Here is a 13,036-nt window from a genome sequence, read left to right on the forward strand (position 1 = left end):
TCGTTCGATGGTTCTGGAAGGAACGTTAATGGTAGTGTTTTCATTCGCGAAGATGAGCAGCTAAAGAAATTGGAAAGAGCGCTTGGCTACGATTTTCAATCCGGTGAAGCTCCATATCTTGTAGATGGCAAGCCACGGTAATATGCGGCGATGGACCGATCCTTTAAACAGACGCACAATTATCTTTACCATCAACCCTACTAGTTTTGATGTTCCTCCTGCAGTCGAGAGGGTGCCAATTTGCAAACCTGACATATTTCCCAAGAAGGGGATGATCGTTAAGATTCGGAAGAAAGGCGCCCAACTCGTTTGTGATAATTGGAAGGGTATTGTACTCTTCCTATCTGTATTAATTGGCATACCATCGAATCCGTTGATCAATTTCTAAAGTTAGGAGGCAGAGATCTCGATCGGCGTGGTAAAAGCGCAAAATTCACCATCGCTCTTTTGGCAAAAAAACTTGGAAATTCAACTATCTCACACAATATTCGGTTGGGGCTGTTCCGCGGTATTGTTCTATGTACTTTTATATGGGAGTAGTACATTGAAAGCTTCGATCAATTGATGTCTGCACGGTGCTACCCCACTTTTTTGGCCCTAGATGTTAACTAACGAAGAACTTGGTAGGCATACGGGTCAGATACCCGTGGAAATATTGACCAGGTAGCGGAAGTGACAGTGGATAAGTCACACATTAAGGAAGGGCGACAACTTCATTGTTGACTGCGGCATGCAATGGAACCCACTGTCGTAAGATGGGCCACGAGTTGGTCGTCCAAAAACTACGTGGTGGGGGACAGTGGAGGTTGCTAAAACATATTGCCGCAAACCAAAAACGGTGTCGCTTAGGTGTGTTTGACGTTTTATGGAACGCATAGGGACTATGACACCCATGCATATACTGGTTAATTATACTCCGAACAAGTTGTGTCTATCGAAAAACATTTTGTACCGCAGAAATTGCGAACCAAAAAGGGTGAGGAAAAGAAGTTGATGTCTATCTGGCAAGACGAAGAATGGACAAACAACATATATGGTCTTACCGGCTTTTATTAGGCTGAGCGGACATAGTGGCCCCGGAAAGTATAATATCTTTACAGATACAGCTTGAATAAGACACAATGTAGTCTAGGCAGTAGGTTTTCATACGTGAGAGGAAACCTTGGGAAGAAAAAAGTCCCGCTTAACTGTGGGCATCGGTAGTAATGGCGGTACGAATTAGGCAACTGTAGGCTGAAATTGATCGGGAGTATCCAAAGGAGATTTGCGCAAGCACTTCTGTGAAAGGTAGCAGAAGGAGCACTCCGACACTGGATCGTGGAACAATACTAGAAAGGTAGTCTCGCTGGGAAAGTGTGGATATGACTTTTGAGTTTGCAGCCGGTGTGTGCGTTTACGATTGTAGATATGCATGGGGAAGGGTGATGATTCTCCCCCCTTTAAGAAAATACGAAATTACTGGAAAGTGCACTAATCAGTATAAGAACCCTGCAAATTGTGTAAGGACCCTAATGTAACTTCGTAGATACGAGTTCTGAAACGTAAAATGAAGAAAACACAACTGAGGAATCAGAGAAGTTTACATGTCTATGAAGCAAAATGCATGGAAGACATCGTTAAGAGTAGAAAAGAAGATAAAGCAGTAAAAGGGTGTAACAAACAAAGTAACAAGATCCTGCGGATGTTAAGGTATATAGTTTATTGCCGAGTCCAAGCAAATACATTAATCGTATTAGAAGATGAACTTAGACCCGGCGAGTTATATGCTGTATTAGTAAAGGTATTGTCTAGAATTTTTGACCCTTTGTACACCCCCTCCGCAGGCTCTGCAAAATAAGTACACGTCACAATGTAGGGTTACGTACACTGATCTCTGGCCTCACTTCGATGCACATGTCATAGATTCTTGGGTTGAATTAATTAAATGCGTAAGACAAAAGATAGAAAATCCTTCAGATCTGGTTCTTTGATTATACTAGAAAAAATTGATTATGTGAAAAAGAAAAGAATTGAACGCTCTCCACAATGGGAGCAGGTAATGGTTGAATTTTCAAGCCCAACCTTAGAGGGGCTGAGGTGGTTATGGAGGGGAGGGGGCGGGTAAGAGAAGGTTTTCTCTCTACAAACCTGATGAGAGGTCGGAAGTGGGAAGGAAAAGGTTATAAATCTGCAAACCCCTTATGGGGCCCTCCTATAGCGCCTTAAAAAGGGGCAATTTTTATGTCAAAACGATAGGATTTAAGTTCGAACTCCATCCCCGCAAACGGAAGGGAGGGTATGATGGTTGAAGTGGAACATCTTTTCCCTCAAACCGTTGAAAGAGCACAGCGGTCACAGTCTGGCGCTTGAATGGGGGTTATTTTGGTATCATCATGGTAAAGTTTGATTTGTCAGCGCTACCATCGGAGAAGAATAGGGTAAACAGGGTATGTAGGAGGAGAAAGCCCCTTTTCGGGGCGCCAAAATTTTTTAAGAAGTAGCGACCGCTATGTTTTTTGGGGGCTAGATAGGTGAGACCTTCTCTGTCCTCTTACATGCGCTTTTTAATCCCCCCTCCCAGGGTGGCGCTAATAAATCAAACTTCACCATGACAATACCCAAATATCTGTCAATCGAAACTCTATAACTTTTTAAGGGAAGGTAACTGGTAAAATTTTTCTACGGAATTTAAAAGGGATGCGGTTCGAAACGTAAAGCACATTGTTTCGACATAAATAGTCCCGAGCCGGCGTTACTTTTTAAGGGGGGGGTGGTCGCTGGAATTTTTTAACGGAGTTAGATAGGAAAACCTTCCCCCTGCTATTGCCGCTCGCCACGAGTTTTTATTGGATTTGAGGAGAGAGGAACTGTCCCCTTCTCCTCCACGGATAGGGTCAAAAATTCAATCTTTACCGGAACTCAAAAAGAAATGGTGATTTACAAGGGGCGCCTGAAATATTATGACTATTAAGGTTCTTATATTTTCTCTATTTGTAAGTTCAATTTAGTTTTCAGAACCTAGATAGTTGCCTTAGAATTCATTATCTAGTTAAGACTTTTCTGGAAAGTGTGTATAACACAGTTGGGAACATAGTAACTAGCAATTATCCTCTTCGGGTTCATGTATTTACCACCCTATCTGGTGACCTCTCTACCAGCTGGGCACTGGGGGCAACGGGGCAACTTGTTAATGGCATGTTATCTGCTGTGCTCTGAACCAAACTATGCAGCTCTTTGTAGAGAAGGTAAAATATGGTGGTATTAAAATAGTGACTGGCTTTTTTCTTAAAGTTCCATGGATGGGAAGATACATCACCTTAAAAAAGTGTCGAGATGTGAAAATTTGGTATAATAATTATTATATATAAAGAAAATCACAGTAAGCTCCATGCGGGATGTTACATGACAAACAGAAATGCATTCCAATCTTCAGAAAACCATGAAAAACTGAAGTGAAAGAAAGTATTGTTAAACAAACAGTAGCAACACCAAAACAAACAATAGCGTCACAAAACAAAGTTTGACACGATGCGATAAAAACGAGCACTTCCACGTAGACATAATCATGCAGCATTACATTCGTCAATGGCTTTCATACTTACATTGCTTTTCGAGTCCGCCATTGGACGTTGGTATGGTGGCAATGCAGCAGGACTGCCAATATGGCGTTCTGACTGATCTAGAAACACTAAAGGACCAATGGCTGGCGAACCATTCCCGCTTGTCGGTTGCTTCTTCAATTGACTCTGGTATTGGTAATAATAAGGCTGTTGATGCTGTGGCTGCTCGCCATTACTGACCACCGTACTATTCGGTGGCGTGCATTCTGGTATCTGATTCATTTTTGGGTTCGGATACAAGATTTTCAAGTTAGTATCAGTCTTATAGTTTTCAACACTAAAATCGGAAGTGTTGTATCCCGAAATATGGTAGGCAGGAGCGTTACTTGTTAGATAATTTTGCGTATTATTCACGTAAGACAGGACCAAGTCAGACTTGACCGCTGGCAGTTTCGATTTATGCATATAGAAACTATTGGCAAGATACTTTGATGATGATTGCGATGACGATGAGGATTGTCTTCGAATTGGAACACCAATGTCGGATTTTGTGCCCCGTGAAACGCGAACCCTATCACCGCCGGGATATAGCGAAGCAGACGACAGAGGTCGAGTGTCGACATAATAAGGATCACCGGCGCCGCTATTATTCAAGCTGGACTGATTGCGATTCAAGCTAAACGTGTAATGGTTGTTGGTGAAAGTTGTGTAGTTAATTAAGCGATTGTTGTTAGCGTTTGCAGATACGGTCGGGACTGCGTTGGTCATACCACCATTGCTACAGCTAGTGTTATTGTTATTACTATTGTTGTTAACATTGTTAGTAGTAGAAGTAGAACTGTGTGAAGAATTATGTACAGGTGCCGGTGAGGAGGGGCGATGTTTGAGATGTTGTTGCTGTTGTGTTTGGCGATTAGGATGAACTGGTGGTTTCCTATTACTCACAGAATGATGAAGTTGCTGTTGCTGCTGGTGAAGCCCTCCTGGACCGGGGAAATTGGTGGACTTGTGATGACTTCCCGATGATGCACCGGATGACTTGTTGGTACCATAGCGGGTACTATCACTAGATCTACAAATATAAGAATTCAAAGTCCATATCCAAAGTCCAAATTATTAACAGATTCAAGTGTATACCTTTCAGATGAATATGCATAATCCTGATCAGCACCAAGTCCAGAATCAGTATGTTCATGCGAAACTCTAAGGCCGGCATTATCCAGTGGGCTCAGACTAGAGCCTGACGGCGAGATAAAATCACCCATGCTCATGCTTGACATCATCCTGCAAGGATACAAATGATTGGCTATGTAAATTTGCGCACAAACCGGATTAAAAGCTGTAGAACAAAGTTAATTATTTGTTCTGTCCAAACTTCTAAAAACATTAATCTTTCAACTGGAAAAATTAAATTGTTGCGATAAGCCAGAAGAAAATCTGAACAGTGAAAATATGAACTTTCTATTAGATAGCAAGGCATTTTTGCAGCCTACACAAATATACATTTTCCGTGAAATTTCCCACTGAGAGTCATATTAAGTGTTTTCTTGAAAGGTCAATAACTCCACCTGCTGTTTTCTTTAGCTTAACTTTTTGTTGGCGGACTGATAATGTGAAAGCGCAACAAAGTTAAACGCAATGTAAATTTTCTCCCTGCGAATTGATGTTCATAGAAATACCTCCTAATTCAGTGTATATCATCCCTTGAGCTTGTTTCGGCCTTGAATTTACGATGAACCTTGGAAGAATTTATTATATTTCAGGAATGAAATTCGAGATTCATTTTGGTAAAAGCCTGTCGGTTTAAGCGCTCATATGTTGGGGGCGCAGCGCTGATAGCGGTGAGAGAGTGAGAACTCTTGGATAGTCGAACTAGTTTACAATCATTTCGAAATTCTCAACTTTATCATTACTTTACTGAGAAGTACGGTGGATTGCTATATCCTTTGAAACATCCACCAAATCAGTTAACATGGCCGTCATTATCCCCCCCTCCTCATGTGGGTACCCCGAAATATACTTCAGCTCTCTCCAGGTCCTCCCGGGAAATCAGCTAGGATTACCGAAATTGTAAATAAGTTCTTAATGATACCAAAATGTCCTGAAACCGTGTCCTTAAAAGTATCCAATACTAAGCTTGAACTAAGAGATCACCGATTTGTTCAGTATTCAAGGCCGAATTAAAGCGATTTTAGACTTTCACAGTGATGGTGAGCTTTGAATATATTATTCATGAAGGAGATCGAAAGTTAGTCACTCGGCACAGAGCGCTTAAGTATCATTTAAAAAACTCTGAAAGGTATCGTGAAAAGGCGTTCTTTTGAATCCAATATACACAACATTATATGCGTAAAGCAAATTCAATATATAACACGGTTCCGCTTTCTTCATTTCGAGCCACTAGTTAGGGGCAGAAAGAACGTGAAAATTTATAACAATTAGTCAAATAAAATACATCAATTTACAGCGAGTAGTGCAGGTAACTGACTGAATAGGCGATGGAAACCATGGCATGATTTTGAATTCATAGTACTTACCTCCTTAGGTATGGAATGTACTGGAAAGTGCTAATTTATTTTTTCTCAATCATTTAACCGACCCCACTCTACCTCGAGTTCCATCTGATGATAATAAAAATATAGCAAAGAATCTTCTTCTTCTTTTTCTTCAGCCTTTGTCAACTTCACAAGCGGGGTCGGCTCGTCGTGATCGGTTTCGCCATTTTGCTCTATCGAATGTCTCATCTGGGTGCAATCTCAAGGCTTTTAAATCCCCTTGCAGCGTATCAAGCCACCGTTGTTTCGGCCTGCCTTTTGGTCGTTTACCATCGACTTCGATGTTCAGACCAATCTTGGCAAGTGAATTCTTGTTAGCACGAATTGCGTGACCATAACATCGAAGACGCCTAGTGTACTTAGCTGTAATGCGTTATAATATCAATATTTTCTCGGAATGGGGGAGTGGAAATAAAAATTAAGGTTCGCGAAAGACATTTAGCATTGCGCGTGCTATATGGCAGTGGAGGCGGAGCAATCCATCATGCCAGTGTCTAAAGAGGGATCAAATATCGAGGATGGTTCTACGTAGTTTTTAGTAAGGATATTAAGAGTGGATTCGGGTAGCAAGTCTACGCGAGGCAAGTTATTTTTAGAGAAGAGGGGTCGACTGAAATTCCCTCAGATTTTTTTTTGCTAATGCAACCAACCATAAGTGCGGAATGAATGGATTGCAGGATAGACTGATGCCGAGTGGGAGCCAATCTATTTCTATGTAGCTTTCCACAAGACAAGCATTTCGTCCACCAAGACCGTTAGTGGGTGGCGATAGTCACACCTTATACTGGATGACCATAATATTAACAAAACGCCAAAGATCTAGAAAAATACGTCTCCACAATCCACAGTGTTATGCGAACTGTGCCCACTAAATAGTTTGTAGCCCGGGGTAATTGACCACATTCGAACCGATACCTGAATCAGCTTAACCTTGGCTTAACCTATACTCTTGGGTATCAAAAGAAAAGAAAAACAGCATAACTTTTTTGAACTGAGTGCCCAGAGGCTTTGAATCTTACCATCTCAAACGCACTCAAGACCCCATATGAGTTAAGAGCCACGAGGCCCGCCGTTAGCTATGCTGGCGCGGTGAAAGGCATTCGATTGGCTAAACTGCTGAAATTGAAGGAAGGCCTGAAAACAAAAGAAGGCTCAGGATAAACTTAAGTCTTCAACAACGGAACCAAAGAAGAGGGAAGCAGTGGAGATCATCCCACGGGGAATGCTCTCCAGGAGCTCAAATTCGGACCCAGGAATGAGGAAATCCCGGGTAGATCAGACGTGGAGTTAAAAGTCAGGACCCCCCCGTTTGTCCTGGTGTGGTGAAGGCCATTCGACTGGCTATACTGGCGAAATTATTTATGGAGCAAATATTCACACGTATGGAGCAGGAAAACATCAAAGACCTCATCGTCATGCGGATGTGCAAGGGATGGAGTGCGTAGTTTGTGTACACCGGCATACGCTTTCGACTAGGCCTTATACTGGTTGACAGTCCGACGGAAAACATGGCGGATTGGGTTAGAAGTGGAAAACTGTCGACATGTGTTGGAAATGATATACCAGGGGCACATATGGTGATAGTTTACCTTCCCAAGCCCACAGTGGTTGAGACGGAGAAGCTTCGGTGCTTCTTAATTCCTCAGAACAAAGATCTCCATAAAAAGTTACGGAGAGCATTTAGAAGCAGGGAAGATGGCAAAGGCAAATTCCTTACGATCAGGGTAGATGACCGATCCCTCAGATGTGGTAGCATTACTGTATATGTACGCAGGGAGAAACCAAGAAAAGGTACTTCCGAGACCACATCGAGCTCTCCAAAGGAATCGCGGAGGCCATAGAGGTAGGATGGGAGAAGCTGGACGACTTATGGACGGCGATGGGCAGGAAATTACAATGTCGGAGGATGATATTTCAACCTTGGAAAAGAGCTCCAATCTTTAATGGACCAACATTTTGTTTTTAATTTTTAAGGATAACATTGGGGCGGGGTGTACCGGCGGCAGATTCGCAAGGAAAAGCATGCAGTTAATTTGGGATTCCAATGGTGAAAAATCAAAAGATTGTATTATTCTTAAACACAATTTAAAATATATATTAGTTCCTAACTGAAAACCTCGTGGCTATCCAAGTCTCATTGGAAGCCGGAGGGAAACGCGAGAGCCAGTCGTGGCATGGGGCAACTTTTTCTTCTCAGGAGAAGACCGAAATTAATCGTTCGACTGGTGAAGTTCTACAGGACGAAGGAACTATCACTTCTATTTGACTGCGATACCAACACCCATTATAAAATTTGGAGAAGCAAAGGCAACAATTGGAGAGGTGAGTACCTTGTTGAATTTATGCTTTCCAACAACCACGAAATATATAATATAGAGAAAACATCAACATTCGGGGCCAGCATCTGCAAGAGGTAGTAGCCATAACTCTAGGAAAGACTCTGATGAACGAGCTGTTCAAGAATTGGAGGATTTCAGATGAACCTTCTATGTCGGATCATAGAATAATCAATTTCCACATTGAGGACGACCCGGAAGCAGAAAGGAGCTTAAGCAATTTCTGAAGCAGCATCAAGGGCCAAGTGGAGCTGGAAACAGCGGTAGAAACTTTTAACAGAGTCATCATTGACGTATGTGAGGCCAGCTGCCGGCTAAGGTAGTCACGTCATCAAGGGTTGTACTATGGCATAACAGAAACCTAGCCAGAGTAAGAACGGAGGTCTCAAAACTCTTTACCCGAACAAATCACAATCAGGGAAGCAAAACAAGAGAACTTTAGAGAACTTCTGTGAAGGAATCAAACAAACCACAGAAGCCACAGAAGATCGGTATTCTGTGTACGCGGATCTCAAACTACTGATACCAAAGAATAGCATGGCACCGAGGTTTCATTCCGATAAGAAGTTTGAATCACGTCGGAGTAACAGGTCTTTAACTAGCTACTGATTACCTCCTCCTCCTCGCAGCTGATGGAGCGGGCGCTGGGGTTATTGGTCCAAGGAAAATGTAGTTTGAACCAATGGTTAAGCGCACTACTATATCCCAGGGGGGTCAGCATATTGCCATGCATTAATCCGAATTCTGTGGCGAAATACTTTGTTAGTTGGTTTCGTATCTTTACATGAATACTAGACTGACTCTTTGTCATATTACTGACTCTAATCAGTTTCGCTGAAATTCCAAATTCAGATTATAGTTTGTACAGTATTGATCGGTTCATACCTCCGTCTGCCTGTTTAAAGTCAACAAAAATTTAATGGACATCAAAGTAATATCGCCAGGTCGTCTCCACTGCTTTGCTAAGAATATCCGATCAATCGTTTACTTTTCACGTTATTCAACAGTATTTTTTAAGGAGGATTCGAGCCCTTTTTCGATTATATTTGGCAGCGCTTTATAACATATACACAACAACAATATCCTGCTACATTTGTTGCAGCTGAGTTTTCCTTTTTTATAAATAGGGTAAATAATACTTCGCGCCAATCTTCGGGTATAACTTCATCAGACTAAATAGTGTTTATGAACCCAGAAGTTTGGTCACAATCCCCATACTCCTTGCTTTTAATAGCTCTGCAGTTATTCCATCCACACCCAGCGCTTTAGTGTTTCTCATCGTTCTTCGTGGACCCGTTCTTCGTTCTTCGAGTACAGGTAATGGGGCATGTGCTTTTACGGCCTCTGCTCCTTCGTTGAGGGTACGAAATTGGGTAGTGACGAGGGTAGCTCCTGGAAATAATCCATATCTTCACTAAGATTCCCATCCGCGTCTCGGCAAGGCATGGTTCTGGGTTCAGATCCTGTTGCCATTCTGCCTACTACTGATGCCTACTGAAATTGTCATTCAATCGGAAGATCTCGACATCCATATACTTTTCTTGCTTCGTTTTGCAGATTTTATGAGCGACACTGTTAATTCTACTTAATTGTCTAGTCTCTATTTGTCACTCACCTAACTAGACCAGAATTTCGATCACATTCCCGCGATGAAACGGTGCTTGCAGATCGGATTGATCCATTTTTTGTTCCTGTACTGTCAGTTTGATTGTTACCCTGGAAATAAAGACTGCGAAGAAAAGCAAAGGTAAATCATAAATTGGGTCAATAGCTGATGCTCCTTTTATATTTGGTTAACAAAGTCGTTTTGGTTACTCCGTCGATTGTGTCATACTCACCCTCTAATACGATCGACACGATCTTTTCCTTGGCTTCCACCGCTACTACTACTTTTATGTACTTTGAGTCCTGCCGATCCTGATCGCTTCGAAGAGTGCGTTTCAACTACTGTATAAGGAATCTCTCTCAATTGATCTTCTGTCATACCAGTCGTATCGACGAGATCAAATTGAAGATGCTTGGCCAATTCGCTTGACCAAATTCTGTTTCGTGAATCCGAAGGAGATCTAATCAGTCAAGATTTTTTTCATCAATAAATAAAAGATAATTGAGGGCAATCAAGATCACCTGTTTTTCTTATGCCGTCGGCTCTTGTGATGCGAATGGCCATCGGCCGAGTGACTATCGTTGCTATGACTATGATGGCTGTGGCTCTTCGTAAGCATACTGCTCTTTGTAACGGACGCTTGTTGAACACTACTTTGGACCGACCCGTCCGCTTGTCGTCTTTGCACCTCTTTCCATTGATGAGTGGAGTCGATTAATTCAGTTGAACCAGAGGATATCCTATGACCTGAGTAGCTACGAGCTCGTGTACTATCATTTTCTGAACCAGAATCACGTCGATGTCGTGATCGACGATGCTTCCTATGGGAATGATGTGATCGACCTGATCGACCAGATCCTCGTGATAATTCACTTTCATTGTCGGAAGTTCTTCGATTACGATGCCGATGTCTGTTATTAAGTGAGTTAAAAGATGTTATTAGAGAGTTTGATTATGAAATACGAGATGCTACAGATAATTGTAGTAAACGTCTGGAAACTGAGTTATTAAATAATGTTTTTGTAAGCGTTGCAAATCGTCCGTTTCACGGTGAAATCTTAACTATTCCATGGATTTATCTGAACAATTTAAAAAAAAAATAAGAATACGGAAGAAAAGTTCAACAATAATAAGTTTAAAAACAAAAACAAACCGATTGAACTGATTCAGTATCTATTTCGGCTTTGGGGACGTGGGGTTCATTATCATACACTCTATGGGTGTCCTTACCTTCTTGTGGAACGCGAATCATTCGACGATTGACTCTCTACAGAACTGGAACGATATCGATGAGTTGCAGGAACGTTTGCACTAAGTCGTGTTGAAGCAGATCGGACTGATCTGGGACTCGAAGGATTCCCAAATAAACTACGTTGCTGTGATCTTGGCCATGGTGCGCTCCTTGTACTGCGCGGCGAATCTGGTGTATTACCATTACTTTGGTTCGTATTATACGGACGAATTCCTAATGTTGTGGGGATACTGTATGTCGAGCGGAATGTATTTTCGTTGCTGTAAAGGATAAAATAACATAAAATTAAGAAAATGACGTATGAATATCGCGTAGATAAAATTTTTCTGGTTGAGAGAGTTGCATTGAAAGTCATTTCTTAGCACATTGATTAAGCATTTACCTACGTATGAAAAATATTTACTGCCACGTTCGAAGTTTTGGATAGCAAATTTACTAAAAACTGAATTTCGAGACTTGGGTGTAATTTCCTTCGGATCTCTCAGTCAAGTACTGTACAATTGTGATGCTCCTTAACCTGGACCGAAGTCTAGCAGTTAGAAGTCTGTCAGACCCCGGCTGCCAGGTCAAGAGAGTGCGCCTTACAGTAGCCGTCAAAAGCAACCCGACGTCTGATTCCCATCCGCTACCAATTGGCTGAGTGTCCGATCGTTGTTGGGTTTCTTTCGACGGGTACCGCAAGCGCGCTCGCTTGACCTGGGATCCGTTTTCTGACAGACTTCTAACTTTCTAATTGCTAGATTTCGGTCCGGGTTAAAGAGCATCACAATTGTACAATATTACGCACCAACGGAGACTTCCGATATAGTGGAGAAGGAGGCCGTCTACGAACAATTAAGCGCAGTTCAGGGGAAGCTTTCTAAGGGCGACATTGTGGTCGTGATAGATGATCTGAATCCCATGTAAAGGGGAAGCGTTGTCTTGGCGACCATACCGGTAATTGTGGGAGGTTCATGGATATCTGGAACTTCCACCAGCTCGTCATCGGTGGCACACTATCCGAGCACAGAGTCTACCATACGATCAATTGACCGCCACCGTACAAGCAATCAGATCCGCCACTTCACGATCAGTAGTAGATTTAGGAGTTGTCTTTTGGATGTACGTAACAAGGGAGGCACTGACATTGGCCTCGAAAGGGATCGTCGCTTATGTTCGCTTACGTTTTGCGTCCGCCACTTCTCGCAGGGTTGGGGAGCTGCTACTTCCTAAGTTCAACATGGGAGATTTATCTTGCTGATCCGACGCCAGATATACTAACCCCTCTGAGAATATCGATGAGCATTGGGCCGTCTTCAAGAATGCTCTTTTCTCGGGTGCCGCACAGGTCGCCGGCCATGTGCCGGAAGGGCGTCATAAGACCTGGCTGATTGCGGAGTCGCGGGAATAGATCGATGAACAGAAGAAGTTGAAGGCTCTACTGATCGTTTCGAGTGATGGCGAAACGACTTCTCATCCATGATGAAGAACAATTGAAGAGGTGGAAAGAACACTTCACCAGGCTCCTTCTCTTCTGGATGAAAAGGCTGGCCACCGTTACGTGCATATTTGGACCGTTCTTTCAAGCAGAAGAGAAATCATTTCGGCCATCAATGTACTCAAACAGAGTAAAGCCGCTGGCCTTGACGGTCTCTTCGCAGAGTTATTTATCGCTGCACCTGCAGTTACTGCGGATCTGCTGCTTCCACTCGTACGGAAATCTTGGGAATCCGAGACCTTTCCCGGAGATTGGAAGAAGGGGATGATCG

The 13,036-nt window shown here is 42.6% G+C and overlaps 1 protein-coding gene across 5 annotated transcripts in view; it reads right to left on the reverse strand.

Moving 5' to 3' along the window:
* The window catches only part of LOC119657758 (band 4.1-like protein 4), a 350,940-nt gene that overhangs the window by 44,167 nt on the left and 293,737 nt on the right, over positions 1–13,036 (reverse strand). For 3 of the 5 annotated variants that reach the window (XM_038064818.1, XM_038064816.1, XM_038064817.1), the window contains exons 13-18: positions 11,267–11,548; positions 10,558–10,947; positions 10,269–10,496; positions 10,046–10,159; positions 4,677–4,823; positions 4,485–4,611 (exon numbers count right to left, since the gene is read on the reverse strand). In XM_038064818.1, coding sequence (XP_037920746.1) covers positions 4,485–4,611; positions 4,677–4,823; positions 10,046–10,159; positions 10,269–10,496; positions 10,558–10,947; positions 11,267–11,548 — 1,288 coding nt within the window. Of the gene's footprint in view, positions 1–3,581; positions 3,813–4,484; positions 4,612–4,676; positions 4,824–10,045; positions 10,160–10,268; positions 10,497–10,557; positions 10,948–11,266; positions 11,549–13,036 lie in introns of all 5 variants that reach the window. The other 2 variants (XM_038064815.1, XM_038064814.1) reach the window with 1 other exon arrangement.

The sequence above is a fragment of the Hermetia illucens genome, chromosome 5, assembly GCF_905115235.1.
Source record: "Hermetia illucens chromosome 5, iHerIll2.2.curated.20191125, whole genome shotgun sequence".
In the NCBI taxonomy this organism is placed as follows: Eukaryota; Metazoa; Arthropoda; class Insecta; order Diptera; family Stratiomyidae; genus Hermetia; species Hermetia illucens.